The sequence below is a fragment of the Solea senegalensis genome, linkage group LG3 (assembly GCF_019176455.1).
Source record: "Solea senegalensis isolate Sse05_10M linkage group LG3, IFAPA_SoseM_1, whole genome shotgun sequence".
Taxonomy (NCBI): domain Eukaryota; kingdom Metazoa; phylum Chordata; class Actinopteri; order Pleuronectiformes; family Soleidae; genus Solea; species Solea senegalensis.
In genome coordinates, this window is record NC_058023.1 from 12,665,156 (window position 1) to 12,680,538 (window position 15,383).

Genomic DNA, 15,383 nt, shown 5'->3' on the forward strand with positions numbered 1-15,383 from the left:
CAGCAACTACAACTGGCACCAACAACAACCACTGCAACTACAACTACAGCCCCAACAACGACCACTGCAGCAACTACAACAGCAGCCCGACAACCACTACCACTGCAACTGCAGCAGCCCCAACAACCGACCACTGCAACAACTACAACTGCAGCCCCAACAACAACCACTGCAGCAACTACAACTACAACTGCAGCCCCAACAACGACCACTGCAGCAACTACAACTACTACAGCCCCGACAACCCACTGCAGCTACAGCAGCCCCAACAACCTCGCCACTGCAACAACTACAACTGCAGCCCCAACTGCAGACAACCACCACTGCAGCAACTACAACTACTACAGCAGCCCCAACAACCACAACCACTGCAACTACAGCAACCACTGCAGCAACTACAACTACAGCAGCAACACAGCAACCCCAACCACTACCACTGCGACAACTACAACTGCAGCCCCAACAACAACCACAACTACTACAGCAGCCCCAACAACCACAACCACTGCAGCAACTACAACTACAGCAGCAACTACTACAGCAGCCCGGCAACCACTACCACTGCAGCAACTTCACAACTACAGCCCCAACAACCTACCACTGCAACTACAACCAGCCCCAACAACAACCACTGCAGCAACTACAACTACTACAGCAGCCCGATAACCAACCACTGCAGCAACTACAACTACAACTGCAGCAGCAACAACACCACTGCAGCAACTACAACTACTACAGCAGCCCCAACAACCACCACTGCAACAACTACTGCAGCCCCAACAACCACCACTGCAACAACTACAACTGCAGCCCCAACAACCGACCACTGCAGCAACTACAACTACAGCAGCCCCCAACAACCACCACCACGGCAGCAACTACAACTACAACCACTGCGCAGCAACTACTACAGCAGCCCGACAACCACTACCACTGCGACAACCACACCTGCAGCCCCAACAACCACTGCAGCAACTACAACTACTACAGCAGCCCCGACAACCACAACCACTGCAGCTACAACTACAACTGCAGCCCCAACAGCCAACCACTGCAGCAACTACTGCAGCCCCAACAACCAACTAACTGCAGCCCCAACAACCACCACTGCAGCAACTACAACTACTACAGCAGCTCCGAACCACCACCACGGCAGCAACTACAACTACAGCCCCAACTGCAGCAACTACAACTACAGCAGCAACTACTACAGCAGCCCCGACAACCACTGCAACAAAACAACAACCACTGCACTACAGCAGCCCGACAACCACCACAACCACTGCAGCACTACAACTACAGCCCCAACAACAACCACTTGGCACAACTGCAGCCCGACAACGACCACTGCAGCAACTACAACTACTACAGCAGCCCCAACAACCACCAACCCTGCAGCAACTACAACTACAGCCCTGACAACCACCACGCGCAACTACAACTGCAGCCCGACAACCACCACCGCGAAACTACAACTACAACGATGACCACTGCAGTGATTACAACTACAACTGCAGCCCCAATGATGACCACAGCAGCAACTACAACCGCAGCCCCAACAACAACACCCACTGTGGCTACAACTGCAGCCCAACACCACTGCAGTGACTACAACTGACTACAACTGCAGCCCCAACAACACGACCAATGCAGTGACTACAACTGCAGCCCCTGACCACTGCGCACAACTGCAGCCCCAACAACACCACTGCAGCAACTACGCAGCCCCAACAACACCACTGCGCCTACAACAACAACAACCACTGCGAACCACTACAGCAGCCCAAACAACCACTACCACTGCAGCAACAACAACCACGATGGCGACAACAACTACAACCGCAGCCCCAACAATGACAACCCACTGCAGCATCCTCGACAACCACTACCACTGCAGCAACAACAACCATGATGGCGACTACAACTACAACCGCAGCCCCAACAATGACGGCGACTACAACTACAACCACAGCCCAAACAACAACCACTGCAGCAACTGCAACTACTACAGCAGCTCGAACAACCACCACCACTGCAGCAATTACTACAGCAGCCCCAACAACCATGGCGGTGACTACAACTACAAGTGCAGCCCCAACAACAAACACTGTGGCAACTGCAACTACTACAGCAGGCTTGACAACCACAACCATGGCGGCAACTCCAAACACCGCCACAATTACAACTGCTACTGCAGGTCCAACAGTGACAAACACTGCAACAACAGCTATGCCCACCACCACAGCCGCACCAACTGCTGCAACTGTAACAACTACAAATGCTGTGACAGCAACAGAAACAAATACAATTGGAGCAACTACAGTAATCAACCCTGCGCCTGTAACTGAAGCGATCACAAATAAGAATTTGACTTTCAGATCACTAAATGCTACATTTTCATCTGACTTGTTGGATCAATCATCTCCTGCATATAAAAGTCGTTCTTCTAGAATAACAACACAGGTAAGTCTTATCATAAAAGAAAACGCATGGGTATGCCTTATTGTATTATTTATGTATTCGTTTATCAGAGAGTACGCCACCTTTCAGAAAAAACTACATTTTGCAAAAATAAATATTAAACAGTGTTTAAATGCAGTGCTTTTTATGTTTTTTTGTTTGTTTGTTCTGGCAGCTTACACCTGTGTTCAAACGAGGTTTCCCCTCTTTCGTTAAACTGAACGTGCTAGGATTCAGGTATGTTGTCAGTACGTTACACTTTAAGAAAAGTGGCCAAAGTCTGATATTTCACATAATAATTCAAACTACTTTTGCAGAGAAGGATCAGTCTTCAACATTCTAAATCTTCAGTTCTTAAGCTCATCTGTTCCTAACAACACTCAACTTGCAAAGACTTTGATAAGTGCAGCTCCAAACGTCACTGGCTTTGACATTGAAATCAGCTCCATAACCATTGATGGCATACGTAAGAAATTTTGCTACTTCATTAGAAAGGTCCAGTGTCTGATAATTATTTGTTTACTAATGGTTTGATTTTTCTTCTCAGCTATAACTTCAAGTGGAATAAACCAAAACATCAGCCTCATCACTGCATTTTCCCTGGTGCTGTTGTCAAGGCTACTGTCAAGCCAGCAATAGGATTTGTGCCAGCTCCCTTTAGAACAGTCTTAGTTGCTGTATTTTGTGCCAGTAAAAATCCAAAACTAATGTTTCTCCTCTTTTTTCTGCATTACTGTCTCCTTTATTTATTCCCTTCGCACTGCTTATCTATCACTTTTCTAACTTCCTTTAACAGACAGTGTGTGGTATCTATGATCTGACATTGTCAGCATTTTGTCTGTGATGCCTCAGTGTCAAATCAAAAAAAAAAAAAGTGCACTGATCAGACACTTGAATGGACTTTGAGCTCTTGGTGAACCAAATCATTAACAAATAACATGAATCTGATACTGCCATTGAAAGACTGGGATTTCTACAAATATTTTTACTGCTGCTCAATTAATCTTTATGTATTGAGCACAAATTTAAATACCTTCTTGTACAATTTTGTATAATATATTTTTCAATGCATAGACGTAAAGTGCTAGTTTATTCCTACTCAAATGGATGTGAGATTAATGATAATGTTCAAGCTGCACAGACAGTATACTGTAAAAGGGGAAAGCTGCCTTAAATAAATATGTACTGTATATAATGTCATAATGGGCATAAGTAGCTTTATAGTCCAACCCCATAGAGATCTGTCAGAGGTCAAGATGTACATGATATATGTAATGTTTGTAATTATTTTTAATTTTTAAAAATGTATCATGCAAAAGCTGCATTCTGTGAGATGTTCTGCAGTTTTTACTGTTCATGTCAGAACAGTTACAGTGATCAGATTAGAAAAACCTTGCAGTTAAAAATCAAATAGTGTCTTTTGTGATGCTTTGTTGTTAGAAAAGATTATGTGGCTATTGTGGGTTTTCACGGTGGGCTTGAACACATTTAAAATAAGCTTGTGCTGGGAAACGCTACTTTTATTTGTTATGTATAATGACTTTAATACATTAAAATCTAAAAATCAAAATAAATGTTCTCTTGTCTTGTCTGGTCAGGGTGGCAGGAGATCATGGACCACAGTATTACTGAAATGTGGCTATACAGCCCAGCTCCTAAGTTTGAACTTCCAGTATACAAGTTACTTTTTGTCATCTTGCGATTTATCACTTTTGGATTTATTGTCTTTTACTCTATTTGGTGTTCCTCTTCTCTCTCCCTGTTAAGATCATTTGTTTTGTTTTTACTGGGCAGTTTCTCACTTGCTTTGGTACCTCTTGGATTATGCCAAATCTTTGCAAAGCAATAAGTGCATTTTTCAATCAACGAATCAGTACAAAGACCACCATTTACTGGTTTATACTCAACAGCCACTTTATTATTACATCAAAAATGCTTGTTAACACAGATGTCTGATCAGCCAATCACACTCCAACTACTACCGATAAATTGGTCAGGGCAATTCATGTTTGACTGATCTGCTAATTTTACACCCTTTTGAGCTCAGAAATTTGAAACAAGTAAGTCACCAAAACAATTTTTTACATCCTAAAATCTATGTAAATGCAGACAGAATCCACCATATGTCATATATGGTTGTTATTAAGCTCTGACTTTTGGATTGAGCACAGTCAGCCATTGTGCGCCGATTTATAAAGATCAGCATTTGCAACAGAAGAACACGCACTGGTCAATAGCTCTGGTCCAGTGTGCCTAATAAAGTGGCTTTAACACTTAATGCTGATCTTGTCCAAAATACTTCGACACTGCTGACATTGGGAAACCGGAAGAGGAAAACACATGGATTAGTGTATTTACAATCGGACTTGATGCACCCGGTATCTTTCTGCCATCCTGAGCAGACCAAATGCACTCTGGTGCCTTCCCGGACGTATAACGTTTGCTCAGCGACTGAACTCATTTAAATCCCTTGTGGAGCGGGGGTTGTTGTTAAATCATTACGGAGGTCTGTTGCTGCGCGATATCTGCCGTTACCCACCATTTGTGGAAGTGGGACAAGGGAACAGATGGCGCATCCAAGCCGCGTCGCTGATGCTGACTGTTACTGGAGACGAGTACATGATATAATATAATGCTCAGGCTGTGCTCGGCTGCTAACCGTATCTGTTTCTGATGCTTTGGTGACCGTGGTGAGGCGTGGTTAACAGGAAACATCGCGGATTTATCACACTGATGCGCGTACACTCGACCACTGGCGTTAACTTTAATCTCCTTTGACGTGTCTGACTTAGTGAACAATGGTTGACAATCGCTACGCCACAGCTCTGGTCATTGCCTGTGTGCTGAGCATACTGGCCACTGTGTATCTGTCTGTGGCGATTGGGACGCAGCACTGGTACCAGTACAGTAGCCCCACCGTGCGCGGAGAGGCCAACGTCTCCGAGCTGCGCTCTCTCTATGAGGAGTTCATGGACGGGGAATTTGATGAAAAAACTTACAGCGACACCTTGTTCCGCCTTAACGGGACTGTGGGCCTCTGGTGGAGATGTGTGCTCGTTTCCGCCAACGCTGTGTGGTACAAGGAGCCAGGTAGGCTGATGTGACAGACCTCACCTGCTGAATGTCGTCAAGCCACAGAGCTACCGTCTATATAAGCTCCACCTTGTCTGTTGAGTCCAGGTGTTGCTCATTGTCACATCAGCGGCTACTTCACATTGATTATCTGAAGCATTTGTTTTTGCGGGGGAGGGGGGGCATATCTCAGCCATCTGTTTTCACTTGCCTCCCTGTTTATGCTTTCCTGCCATTTTGCATTAAATATAGTTACAATTTAGTGTCTTTCGCATTTGAATTGGTCATTCAATTGAATCATGAAGTAGCCTACTACATTTTGTTGTTTGGCTTTGCTGATCTCAAATCCCATGTATCAGATAGGTCCACATACTGAAGGGACACAAATGATTTTGTTTTGAAAATGTGAAATGACAATCTGCACAACCCTGAAACAAATCTGATCTGAGTCACATCAACAGAAAGACAAACCAGACACCGCAAAGCTAGGTTTCGATTCAATTTTTTAACAACATTTTCAAAAATTAATTTAAAGAAATAATCACACTGGGCAATTGTTTGGAGAGCCCCTTGTTCTTTGTTATACACGTACATTTATTTGTGGTTGGAGCCATTCTTCATTTGCACTGTAAGCTTCCCTTTCAAAATACAAGACACATATCCTCACAGGTTGATTGCAGCCTCCACAAAGCACATATAAAAGGCTTATGCAAAGGCTACTATAAACATTATTCTTATTCTTATTGCTGTACTTTGGGTTTTATTTCTGCCATTCAACCCTTCTAAATGTTACACGCCTTTTGGACCTTGTATTGCTCTCATTCTGTTTCAGATCGCTTAATAGTTTGCACTTCCAATTCAAAACCATTTGTGTGTATGTAAAGACTGCAGTTTATCAATGTAGTGTAACATGCAGCTTTATTAAAGTGTCTAATACATGCTCAGACATAGGTTCTTGAACTAAACTGCCTCTTTCAGATGTCAAAATGGTGCTTGATTGTCGAAGCTTCACCCTACCTCAGCAGTTCACACCCAAGTACAGAGAGCCAGGAAACCACAACAGTGGAGAGAACATGCTGCGCACCTGTAAGTTCAATCACAACAGGTTTGCCTACATTAAATTTGTATGAGTTGCATGAAGCTGTGTTCTGCAATCTTGCACTAGATGTTGCAACATGTGTGTAATTGCAGTTGGGGCTCTAACATCTGTCATGCAACAGAAAGTTGGAAAATGAAGACCTCAGCTTACCTGAGTGCATTTTAACTCATACTGCCTTGTGTGTGTGTTCAGACCTGTGGAGGTGCCAGTTCCTCCTGCCACTGGTTTCCCTGGGCCTGGTGTTGTTGGCAGGCCTGACTGGGTTCTGTGCCTGCCTCTGCCGAAGCCTCACCCCAACCCTTGGCATAGGAGTGCTTCACTTGCTGGCTGGTGAGACTGCTAGCGTTAATGTTTATTGTGATCCTTATGTTGTGAAACTGTGGACAGTGGTGAATAGCAATTACAGTTTTTCTCAAGCCTGGTCTTTGGGGAGCACTGCCCTGCATTTTTTCTATTTTCTATGTTCCCCTGCCCCAACAAACCTGATTCAAATGGTCAGTTTGTCATCATGCTCTGCAAAATCCTAATACCAAATTAGTATGAGATTGTCTCCAAGTAAAAGGTTTAATGTAAAAATAGCATTGTTTCAAGAAATGTCTTCATCCACAAGAAACCTGTCAAAACAACTCTAAACACTGCAGTACATATGCCAGGCCTTTATATGATGCTGTAACTCTGCTTGAGCATGCACAGAAAGCATGCACGCTGTGTGTAAACTTTTTATTTGAACAATATAATATATATAATAACACATAATAAACCAAACCAAGCGGGATAAAGAACAGGGAAATACAATTTATAAGTGAACCAGAGTCCAAACAAACTCCAAACACAAGACGAGGATGATGAGGATGACAGAGAGAGTTGGGACTATGACATAATGTTCTAATTCATTGCAACTGTGATTTGCTACAATGACAAATTAAAATGTCTGACCAGGTAGAAAGTGTTTTCACAGCTTAAGTCTTCATATCCTCCTTATCTCATGCAATGCAGGTCTGTGCACCCTAGCCACAGTGTGCTGCTACCTGGCAGGGATGGACCTACTTCACAAGGTGTCCATGCTCCCTGATAAGGTTGATGGCTCTCTGGGCTGGTCCCTCTACTTGGCCCTGATTTCCTCACCACTCCACATGATGGCTGCAGCACTGCTTGTGTGGGTGGCTCGCAGCCACAATCAGAATTACTACCAAATGACTGCATACCGGGTGGCATAGACGGATCTCATTTACACACCACCAAGATGCATTTTATAATGATCTCAGAGGAACAGGATGTGGGTTGGATAGATATAAGTGCTGCATTCAAACAACGGTCCAATGTGTAAGAACTTATAGCTTCCACTTCAAAACGCACACGTCCATTTGGAGAAATTAAAGCAGTTATGCACTTATACAAACATACATTCAGCGGTAGTACATTCAATTTCTGCCAATAAACCCTCCTCATTGTTACACACTGGACCTTTAAACCAACAAGATATGTATAGTAGGTTTGCTTAACTGTAACTAGAGAGAATAAAAAACAAAACTGCCACTGTTATTTTTTGATTTTATTTTATTCTTTTTAATATATGCCCATTGTTACAATAGGTCATAATAAGACTCAATACAACTTGTACCAAGTTCATTGCAGACAATTCTAATTCAGAATAATCACTGGACTACAAGGCCAGAACACACTGCAATGCACAAATAGTCATATGTAGTAGGCTACTATATGTGGTATGAATGACTGTTTCACTGTCTCTCAAGCATGTAGTTGAAATGTCCAAGTCTGTGCAGTCTGCCCTTTCTCGGAATGACAGTTGGGTGTGGTGACATTTCCTCCTTTGTTACTCTATATAAAGCATTCGTCAGTAACATACAGGTGTACTGGGCACACCCTCAGTGTGTCTCTGTAGCACTGCAACGGGACAAACAATGTAAGATATTTATTTTTAAAGTTGCATAATCAGCCTTTTTTTCCAGCTGATTTGAGACCCAGTCTAGGAATGTGGACACTGCAGCATCAGTGACAATTACAATGAAAGGTTATTCCTGTCCTTGTGTTTTCATTATTGTCATTTTTATTATTGTGGTTAGGACTTGACGTAAAATACACCCTTCTTTTTTTTTTTTCTTTGAACTTAATTGACATTTATTTATTTGTTGAAACCTTTGAGGTCACATGCATATTATTGTTTTGACTGACTTTTGTAGAATAGAACAAAGTTACATGTACTCAACCGTGATAGTGTTTCTTCACCAGTTTGTGTTTGGTTTTGTTGACCTCACATGCTCATAAATGAGTTGTGTTTGTTATTTATTTGATTTATATCTGTATTTTGATTTTTGTCATTCCTTTTTTGCTACTGCTATTTTCAACTAAGTACAGTCACTGCAATGTAAGGGTACTGGGCCATCTCTGTTCTGCATTATGAATGTACTTTAAATGCCAATTCTGAACATATCTGGATATTGCTGTAATGCCTAGTTGTGAATTTATATTTTTTGACCTTGAAAATATCCCCGTAATTAAACACATTTTAAGAAAAATAACATCATTATTACCCATTACTGAAGCGAAACAACACTCAACAAGGTCTGTGGAATAATGTCTGTGAAACGATGCATCTATGTGAGATCTCTGTCAGATTGTATTTGATAAAATCAGCCTTTACAGACAATAAACCCTATCTCTGAACCCAGTAGTGTTAATGTAAAAACAGTTTGGCTGTGGGTTTGTTCCCAATCTACTGTGACTGTTGTCCATTCTCCACGTGTTGACAATTGACTGTTCTATCAATAAAAGCTTCTTTTTTCAAAAAAAAAACCCAACTAAAAAACAAAACAATTTATTCCACAAAGTCACACCAGTATCATTGTGTTTCAAAAGGCCTTGCTCACTCTTCCTCTGATTCAAATCCCTCTTTGTTAATTTGCTGCTCCTTCTCTGTCTGCACCCGAATCACAGGAATCATCACGTGCCTCTTTCTCGCCAGGTAGAGAGCAATGCCCTTCTCATAATAAGCACATTCGTTGACAAAGAAAGGATAAAGAGGTTCATTGCCGTTGTAACTCAGTGTTTCACCCGAGAACGTCTGGAACAGCGCATCACCTGGGTGGAGCAGGCAGAAGTCTCTGTCCTGTGGAGAAAGGCAGATCCTTGGGTTAGTGGCTACAAATGGGCAGCTACTGCTACCCTGAAAAGCAGTCTCCACTGTTGTATGTATGGTTTTGAAAGTAGCAAAGCACCTATCACCTATAACAGTAACTTACCTATACTATACTTGTAGGAAAGAGGAACATCTGCATTGCACAACTTCCCTCTTTTCATCGCACAGCAAACTATACAGTGAAAATGATCTTTCACCACAGCTTCAATGTCCATACTCAAAACACAACCCATCCTGTTCCTGTTTCAAAGTAAAAGCACTGTAGCATTTCATCCATACAGTCATACAAAATAGTTGTATGACTGAAGGATGTGTGGCTTCATACTCTGCAGAGAAATATTTGGAGTAGATAAAAGTACATTTTCATGATTTTCGAATTATGTAAAGCATGCAGACAGGTTACCAGTTTTAACAACAGAGCTGGGTGAAAAGCAGCACTGCTGCCATCATGCACTGCACGCACACATCCACTGTGAAAACTGGCGTTCAGACTTGATGGGCCAGATTTTTGCTGTTTAATTTGATGACTGTCATTAAGATACAACATTCCCAGTGTGTTCAGGTGCAGAGAGGAAATGAAAGAGGCACCATTCTCTCTTACAAGTCAGTGAGCCAGCAAAGTGATTTTCAAGCTAAGATAATATAAAGGGTTGCTGTAAAACACTGACATTTGTTTCTTTATCTAACAAGTTAAAGTGTGTGGTAGATCTATTTCTCCATTCTGGGTCAACATCGTAATGGGTTGCGGCCAAGGAATAGCTGAACTAGAAATAGTTGGTTGTTGTTTTTTCACATTTTTTAATGCTGTAAGCTTGAGATCAAAGGTTACCTACTCAGCTATTCTGAGATTTGATTGTGTTGTGATAATGGTTGAAGTTATATTTATCTCAACGTGGCCCTTGTTGTTTTCAGATACTGAGATAATAAACCAGTAAGTGATGAAATACCAAGAAGCTGCTATTCCAGTCACCATTTTCACAAATACAAGATTACGTTGGTGGCCCATCCCTGTCCACTACAAAGCCATGTTGACAATCAGCCACTCAAGTATGTCTAGAACACTGCTTATCATTTCTGGCAGTATGAACAGAGAGTATTATTATGGAACTGTGCAAAGTGAGACATTAATATTAGTATTCATTTATTCATAGGACATCATTTTCTTTATACAGTTATTGTACCCTTCAGAACAAAACTCCAAAGAAAAGTTTGAACTGAACCAAACATTAACTCCAGTTGGGTTTACATCCAAAACTGACCAAATAAAATAATAAAAGAAAAGAAAATTATAGTAATAATTTGTGGCTAACTATACCAAAGTTGCTTGAAGTATGAAGTAGGATTTGATGTACAAGTTATTATGCCAAAGGCTGCTAAGGTACGGAAGTAAACATCTCAATTGTCACCTGAGAGACAGTTTCGTACAGAAACGTCATTGCGGAGATCACGATGCTGGTTATTTATAGAAAGACAGCTTGTCATGCCAGTCGACGCTGCCAAATCTCTCTTACTAGGGTGCAATTATGGCATACAGTTTAATAGATCCACCTGTAACCACTCCTGTGACCTAAATGATCACTCCTTCTCTCTTGCATTATATTCATATTATTATCAGTTCATACTGTTCTGTTAACATACAGCAATAGCAACAACGTTCAGTGTTTTCATTGAATACAATCATTGTAAGTGCAAAACCTTTTCACTTTAATTTGTTGTCTCTGTATATGAATGAATGAATAATCCTCCATCTAATGTAGTTGCTAGGTAAAGAAACACACTGGATGCCTTAGATGCAATGTGTACTCTCCTAGTTTTTAATGAGAGCAGAGTTGTAAGGGTATGCAAACAATGTTGTTGACATTATAATTGCACTTCAGTATGAAGCAGGCCTCACCCTGTTGTGATAACTAATCCTAGTGTTTGAGCAGTTGAGGTTACTTACGAGACACAATTCACTCCAAAGGTCATCCTTTAACAAAAACAGATTATTTTTCTATGGACAATAGGGCATTGCTTCTTTGTGCTCGTGCCAACCTGTGATTAAAACTGTCTTACACTCTATTATTAGGTAGGTATTTGTTGTCCGTGTCCTAACTGACTCACACTTGTAATTGAGTTCAACAAAGCGCATCTGCTAAATTCGATGCCACCGTTAAAAATATGTTTCAGACTTTACCTGGAGTTGAGGATGAATAGCTGCTATGATGTTACGAGTCTCCCTTTCTCTTGGGTAGTCAATGTGTCGGACCACAGTGAATACATCCACAAATCCTCCTTCAAAAATGGTCCCTGAAGATCAAAACAGAACTGAAGTGGGCCTCAGGCCAACAAGGGCTCAAAAGATACACATTTATATTTGCAAATTCTGACATATTTCAGAATACAAATAGTTTGAAGACATTTAACAAATCCCTAAAATATGGGATTTGTGGTTGGTTGAAAAAAACTGAAATGCTTGCACTATTCTAGAGTTGGGTATCAGAGTAAGAATGAAGTAAAAGTATCAGTGTACCCGAGTTGAAGAAATGGACCCAGTCGAGCATGTGCAGCACTGCATCTTTCATCACTCTATAGATGTTAGACCTCACCACACCATGGGGCTGAGGGCCAATCTCCATCGCTGCAGAAAATTGATTTTATTCAGTGAAAAACATTGCAAGTACTTTTCTCCTGCTACAAAGCAGTTTTTAATAGAAACTTAAATCTTACCAAAACCATGTTTTCCAACTGAATCAAGGGAATATGATTCTTTATGCGAGATGTCAAAATTGATGTACCTCATTGGTACATCGGGCATCTGCCTCTGGAAAAGACAAGTCACATACATTTTGATTTCTAGCATTGTGACTATTTTGATGCAACCAACTTTGGGAAGTTTCTAAAAAAAAAAAAGAGCAGGGGAGCTGACTGGACCTTTGTGTAAATGAATGGTTTTAACTTGCCTGTAGGTGTCTGAATATGTGCAGGCAAATCCAGTCACTGTCAGAGTATGTGATGAAGCACAGGCCCATGTTGGCAGTGGTGTTGTGGAGGTCACAAATGAGATCCACTGCCTCAGGACTGCCTTTTGGACCCAACATCACATTCAGTTGTCGGGACCTGATTATCTCATAGGGGGCCAAGTCTGATGTGGGACCACTGAGAGACAGAGGGACACAACATTGGCTGATTATCTGCCACAGCTGTCACACAGCATCCTCACCTCTCATCATCTCCTTACTTGAGGGTGGCTTGGGTGAAGCAACGGTTCAGGTCTGTGTCTATGTATCTGCTGCACTGCTGCATGGCCCGTGGGTTTGACAGCACCATCAGCACTGGCTCCTTCTCCTCCATCACTTTCTTCTTCGCCTTCAGCAGCTCTCTCACCAAGTACACCCCAGACAGCTCGTTGCCATGCGTACCGCCACACACAGCGACGCGGGACAACCTTGGTAAACACGCCACCTTGTCTTCCTCCATCTGGCTGAGTAGGGTTGAGTTACATTAGTTACACTATTCACTGTGTACATTGTGGATAAAACTATAACACAAAGTGGAGACATTGAATTGTGAAGCCTTACCTCATTTTTCTGGCTTGCTGAACGGTAAAGGGGACGTTGTGGCTTTAAACCCTGCAAAAGGAGTGAACTCTAACGCAACACGGTCTGTTTTAAGTCTTTGAACTGAGGAGGGAAAAAAAGAGAGAAAGAAAAGGGGGGCTGTCAGCTCCACATTCACAAGAAATTAAGAGTGACATAGCATCACACTGTACATCTTACCCAACCCACCGTGGCTATTACACTTCTCCCACCTTCTCATGCAGTTTCACTGATTCAGCAGTTCCATCTCTCGCTGTACAGGCTGTAGCTGCCCGTTATGAAAACTCTTGCCGTCCCTCTACTTTACCACCTCTTGTCCACTCCGCGTTGCATGGAGTATCTTCAGCAGGGTGTGCCCCGAGTGTGATGTGGTGCATCGGTGGCTTCCTCTGCTCCCAACAGCTGTGAGGTCAGCTGGACCATAAGCCCCTCCCCAACTTCCCTCAACTCTCTCTCTGCCCCATGTATAGGATGGTAGGTTCCGGTATGCCTTTCAGAAAGTTGGCAAAAAATGATTCTCCTGGCATGACACAGCAGGAGAGGCGCCTGTGATTTTTACAGTGAGACAAACAGCTTCTATCTTTGGAAACAGCTGGTGTGATTTAAACACAGTGAAGGAAAGGTGAAAATGGCTGAGTTACAATTTTTTTTTTTTTTTTTTCAATTATGTCGTTTCCCTCATATTTTTACAGTAGACTCACTGATATTAGATTTTAAAGGTCCATATCTATATTTGTAAATCTGTGGATATCATTTTTTCTTTTTCTTTAAAACATACGAATATTGTGTTAAAGAGACTTGAGTGTTTTCAAAAGTCATTTGAGGATACACTGTATAGGGGTGCTTTGGGCTAAATGCAAAAAGGAAAAATAGTAATGTTTAGCAGATCTATTTACATCTTCATCAAGTATACATTAAAAACAATTCAAAGAGTACTGACCAAATACAGGAAAATCACTACAATGATTAAGATACAACCACAATGATGAAATAAAACTTGTAAGTGCTTTTGAGGTACAAACTACAGCATTGTTTTGAAACTATTTCAAAAACATCTTTGAATCTTTATGCTACATGTTCTCAGCAGATATGCATGCAACATGCACAAACACCTAGTATAAGGATAACAGACATATTGGTTAATAACCTCGGTTAATAATATATGTATGTATATATATATATATATATGTATGTATGTGTGCACGTATATATACATATACATATATAATATATACATTTTAGAGGTCTGGAGGTTTTGACAAAGCTTTCATCTTCAATCAATATTGTAAAAAGTTGAATTAGGAACAATATGAGGAAGCTAATTTTGACAGCAAAAAATTTGTTTATTACAGATTGTTTTTCTTTTAATACAAAATGCTTAACATTGTCATGTGTCCCTTTGTGTCAAATATGGAAACTCCCTTTTTCCCCAGAAAAAATTAAAAGACCTTCCAATAATGAAAATACAGTTATCAATACCATAATATGAAATTCTATACATTTATAAAATCATAGTTGCAATTCTTTTCAATTCTGTGTTTCTTTATTCTTCATATTTAAGTACACTTACAAACAAAATCAGTAATTGTACACACATAATATCCCATGTTTTGGTGTCAAAATGTACTTGCATATATGTATGAATTCTTCAGCAAATACATGTGACATTTACTTTCACCACTGCATTTACATTTTGTTTTCTTTGCTCATTCATTCGATACTGTCACAAAAAATATCACAGCAAGTATTCAACACTTAAAAAATATATATATATATTTTTTTTTACTGTCATCATGTAACTTAGTTGTCATTTTATTTGCGAAATGGCTAAATACTATGCTAGTGCTGTGAACTGCTGTGAACTATTGTTATTGGATAAAACGTCACTAATTTGAAACATTTTTGCCACCTCACAGCTTTGTAGTCATTTCCTAGGTTTTTCTTCAAAGTTGTGTCATAGTTGCAATAAATGTGAGCATTGCATCTCCTCAGATGTGATGTAAATGAGGGTGACTGC

General features: G+C 41.1%; 3 protein-coding genes across 4 annotated transcripts; 2 read left to right on the forward strand and 1 right to left on the reverse strand.

Moving 5' to 3' along the window:
* The first annotated feature begins 1,774 nt into the window (after positions 1-1,774).
* Positions 1,775-3,987, forward strand: LOC122767037 (uncharacterized protein DDB_G0290587-like). Its single transcript, XM_044022375.1, has 4 exons — positions 1,775-2,463; positions 2,636-2,697; positions 2,778-2,926; positions 3,008-3,987. The coding sequence occupies exons 1-4, from the start codon at positions 1,909-1,911 to the stop codon at positions 3,097-3,099; spliced, it is 858 nt and encodes a 285-aa protein (XP_043878310.1). The 5' UTR covers positions 1,775-1,908; the 3' UTR covers positions 3,100-3,987.
* A 501-nt stretch (positions 3,988-4,488) lies between these two features.
* LOC122767039 (claudin domain-containing protein 1-like) lies at positions 4,489-9,445 on the forward strand. The gene is made up of 4 exons (XM_044022378.1): positions 4,489-5,550; positions 6,511-6,618; positions 6,824-6,961; positions 7,628-9,445. Exons 1-4 carry the CDS (start codon positions 5,259-5,261, stop codon positions 7,846-7,848), a joined length of 759 nt encoding a protein of 252 aa, XP_043878313.1. The 5' UTR covers positions 4,489-5,258; the 3' UTR covers positions 7,849-9,445.
* A 6-nt stretch (positions 9,446-9,451) lies between these two features.
* On the reverse strand, positions 9,452-13,995 carry LOC122767038 (N-acyl-aromatic-L-amino acid amidohydrolase (carboxylate-forming) B-like). 2 transcript variants are annotated; one of them, XM_044022376.1, is made up of 8 exons: positions 13,579-13,995; positions 13,349-13,450; positions 13,009-13,251; positions 12,731-12,926; positions 12,498-12,591; positions 12,301-12,408; positions 11,965-12,077; positions 9,452-9,758 (listed from the first exon to the last, which is right to left on the reverse strand). In XM_044022376.1, exons 2-8 carry the CDS (start codon positions 13,351-13,353, stop codon positions 9,516-9,518), a joined length of 1,002 nt encoding a protein of 333 aa, XP_043878311.1. In that variant the 5' UTR covers positions 13,354-13,450; positions 13,579-13,995; the 3' UTR covers positions 9,452-9,515. The 2 variants fall into 2 exon arrangements, with proteins under 2 accessions (XP_043878311.1, XP_043878312.1); XM_044022377.1 differs by having other exon boundaries at positions 13,556-13,995.
* Between the last annotated feature and the right edge of the window lie 1,388 nt (positions 13,996-15,383).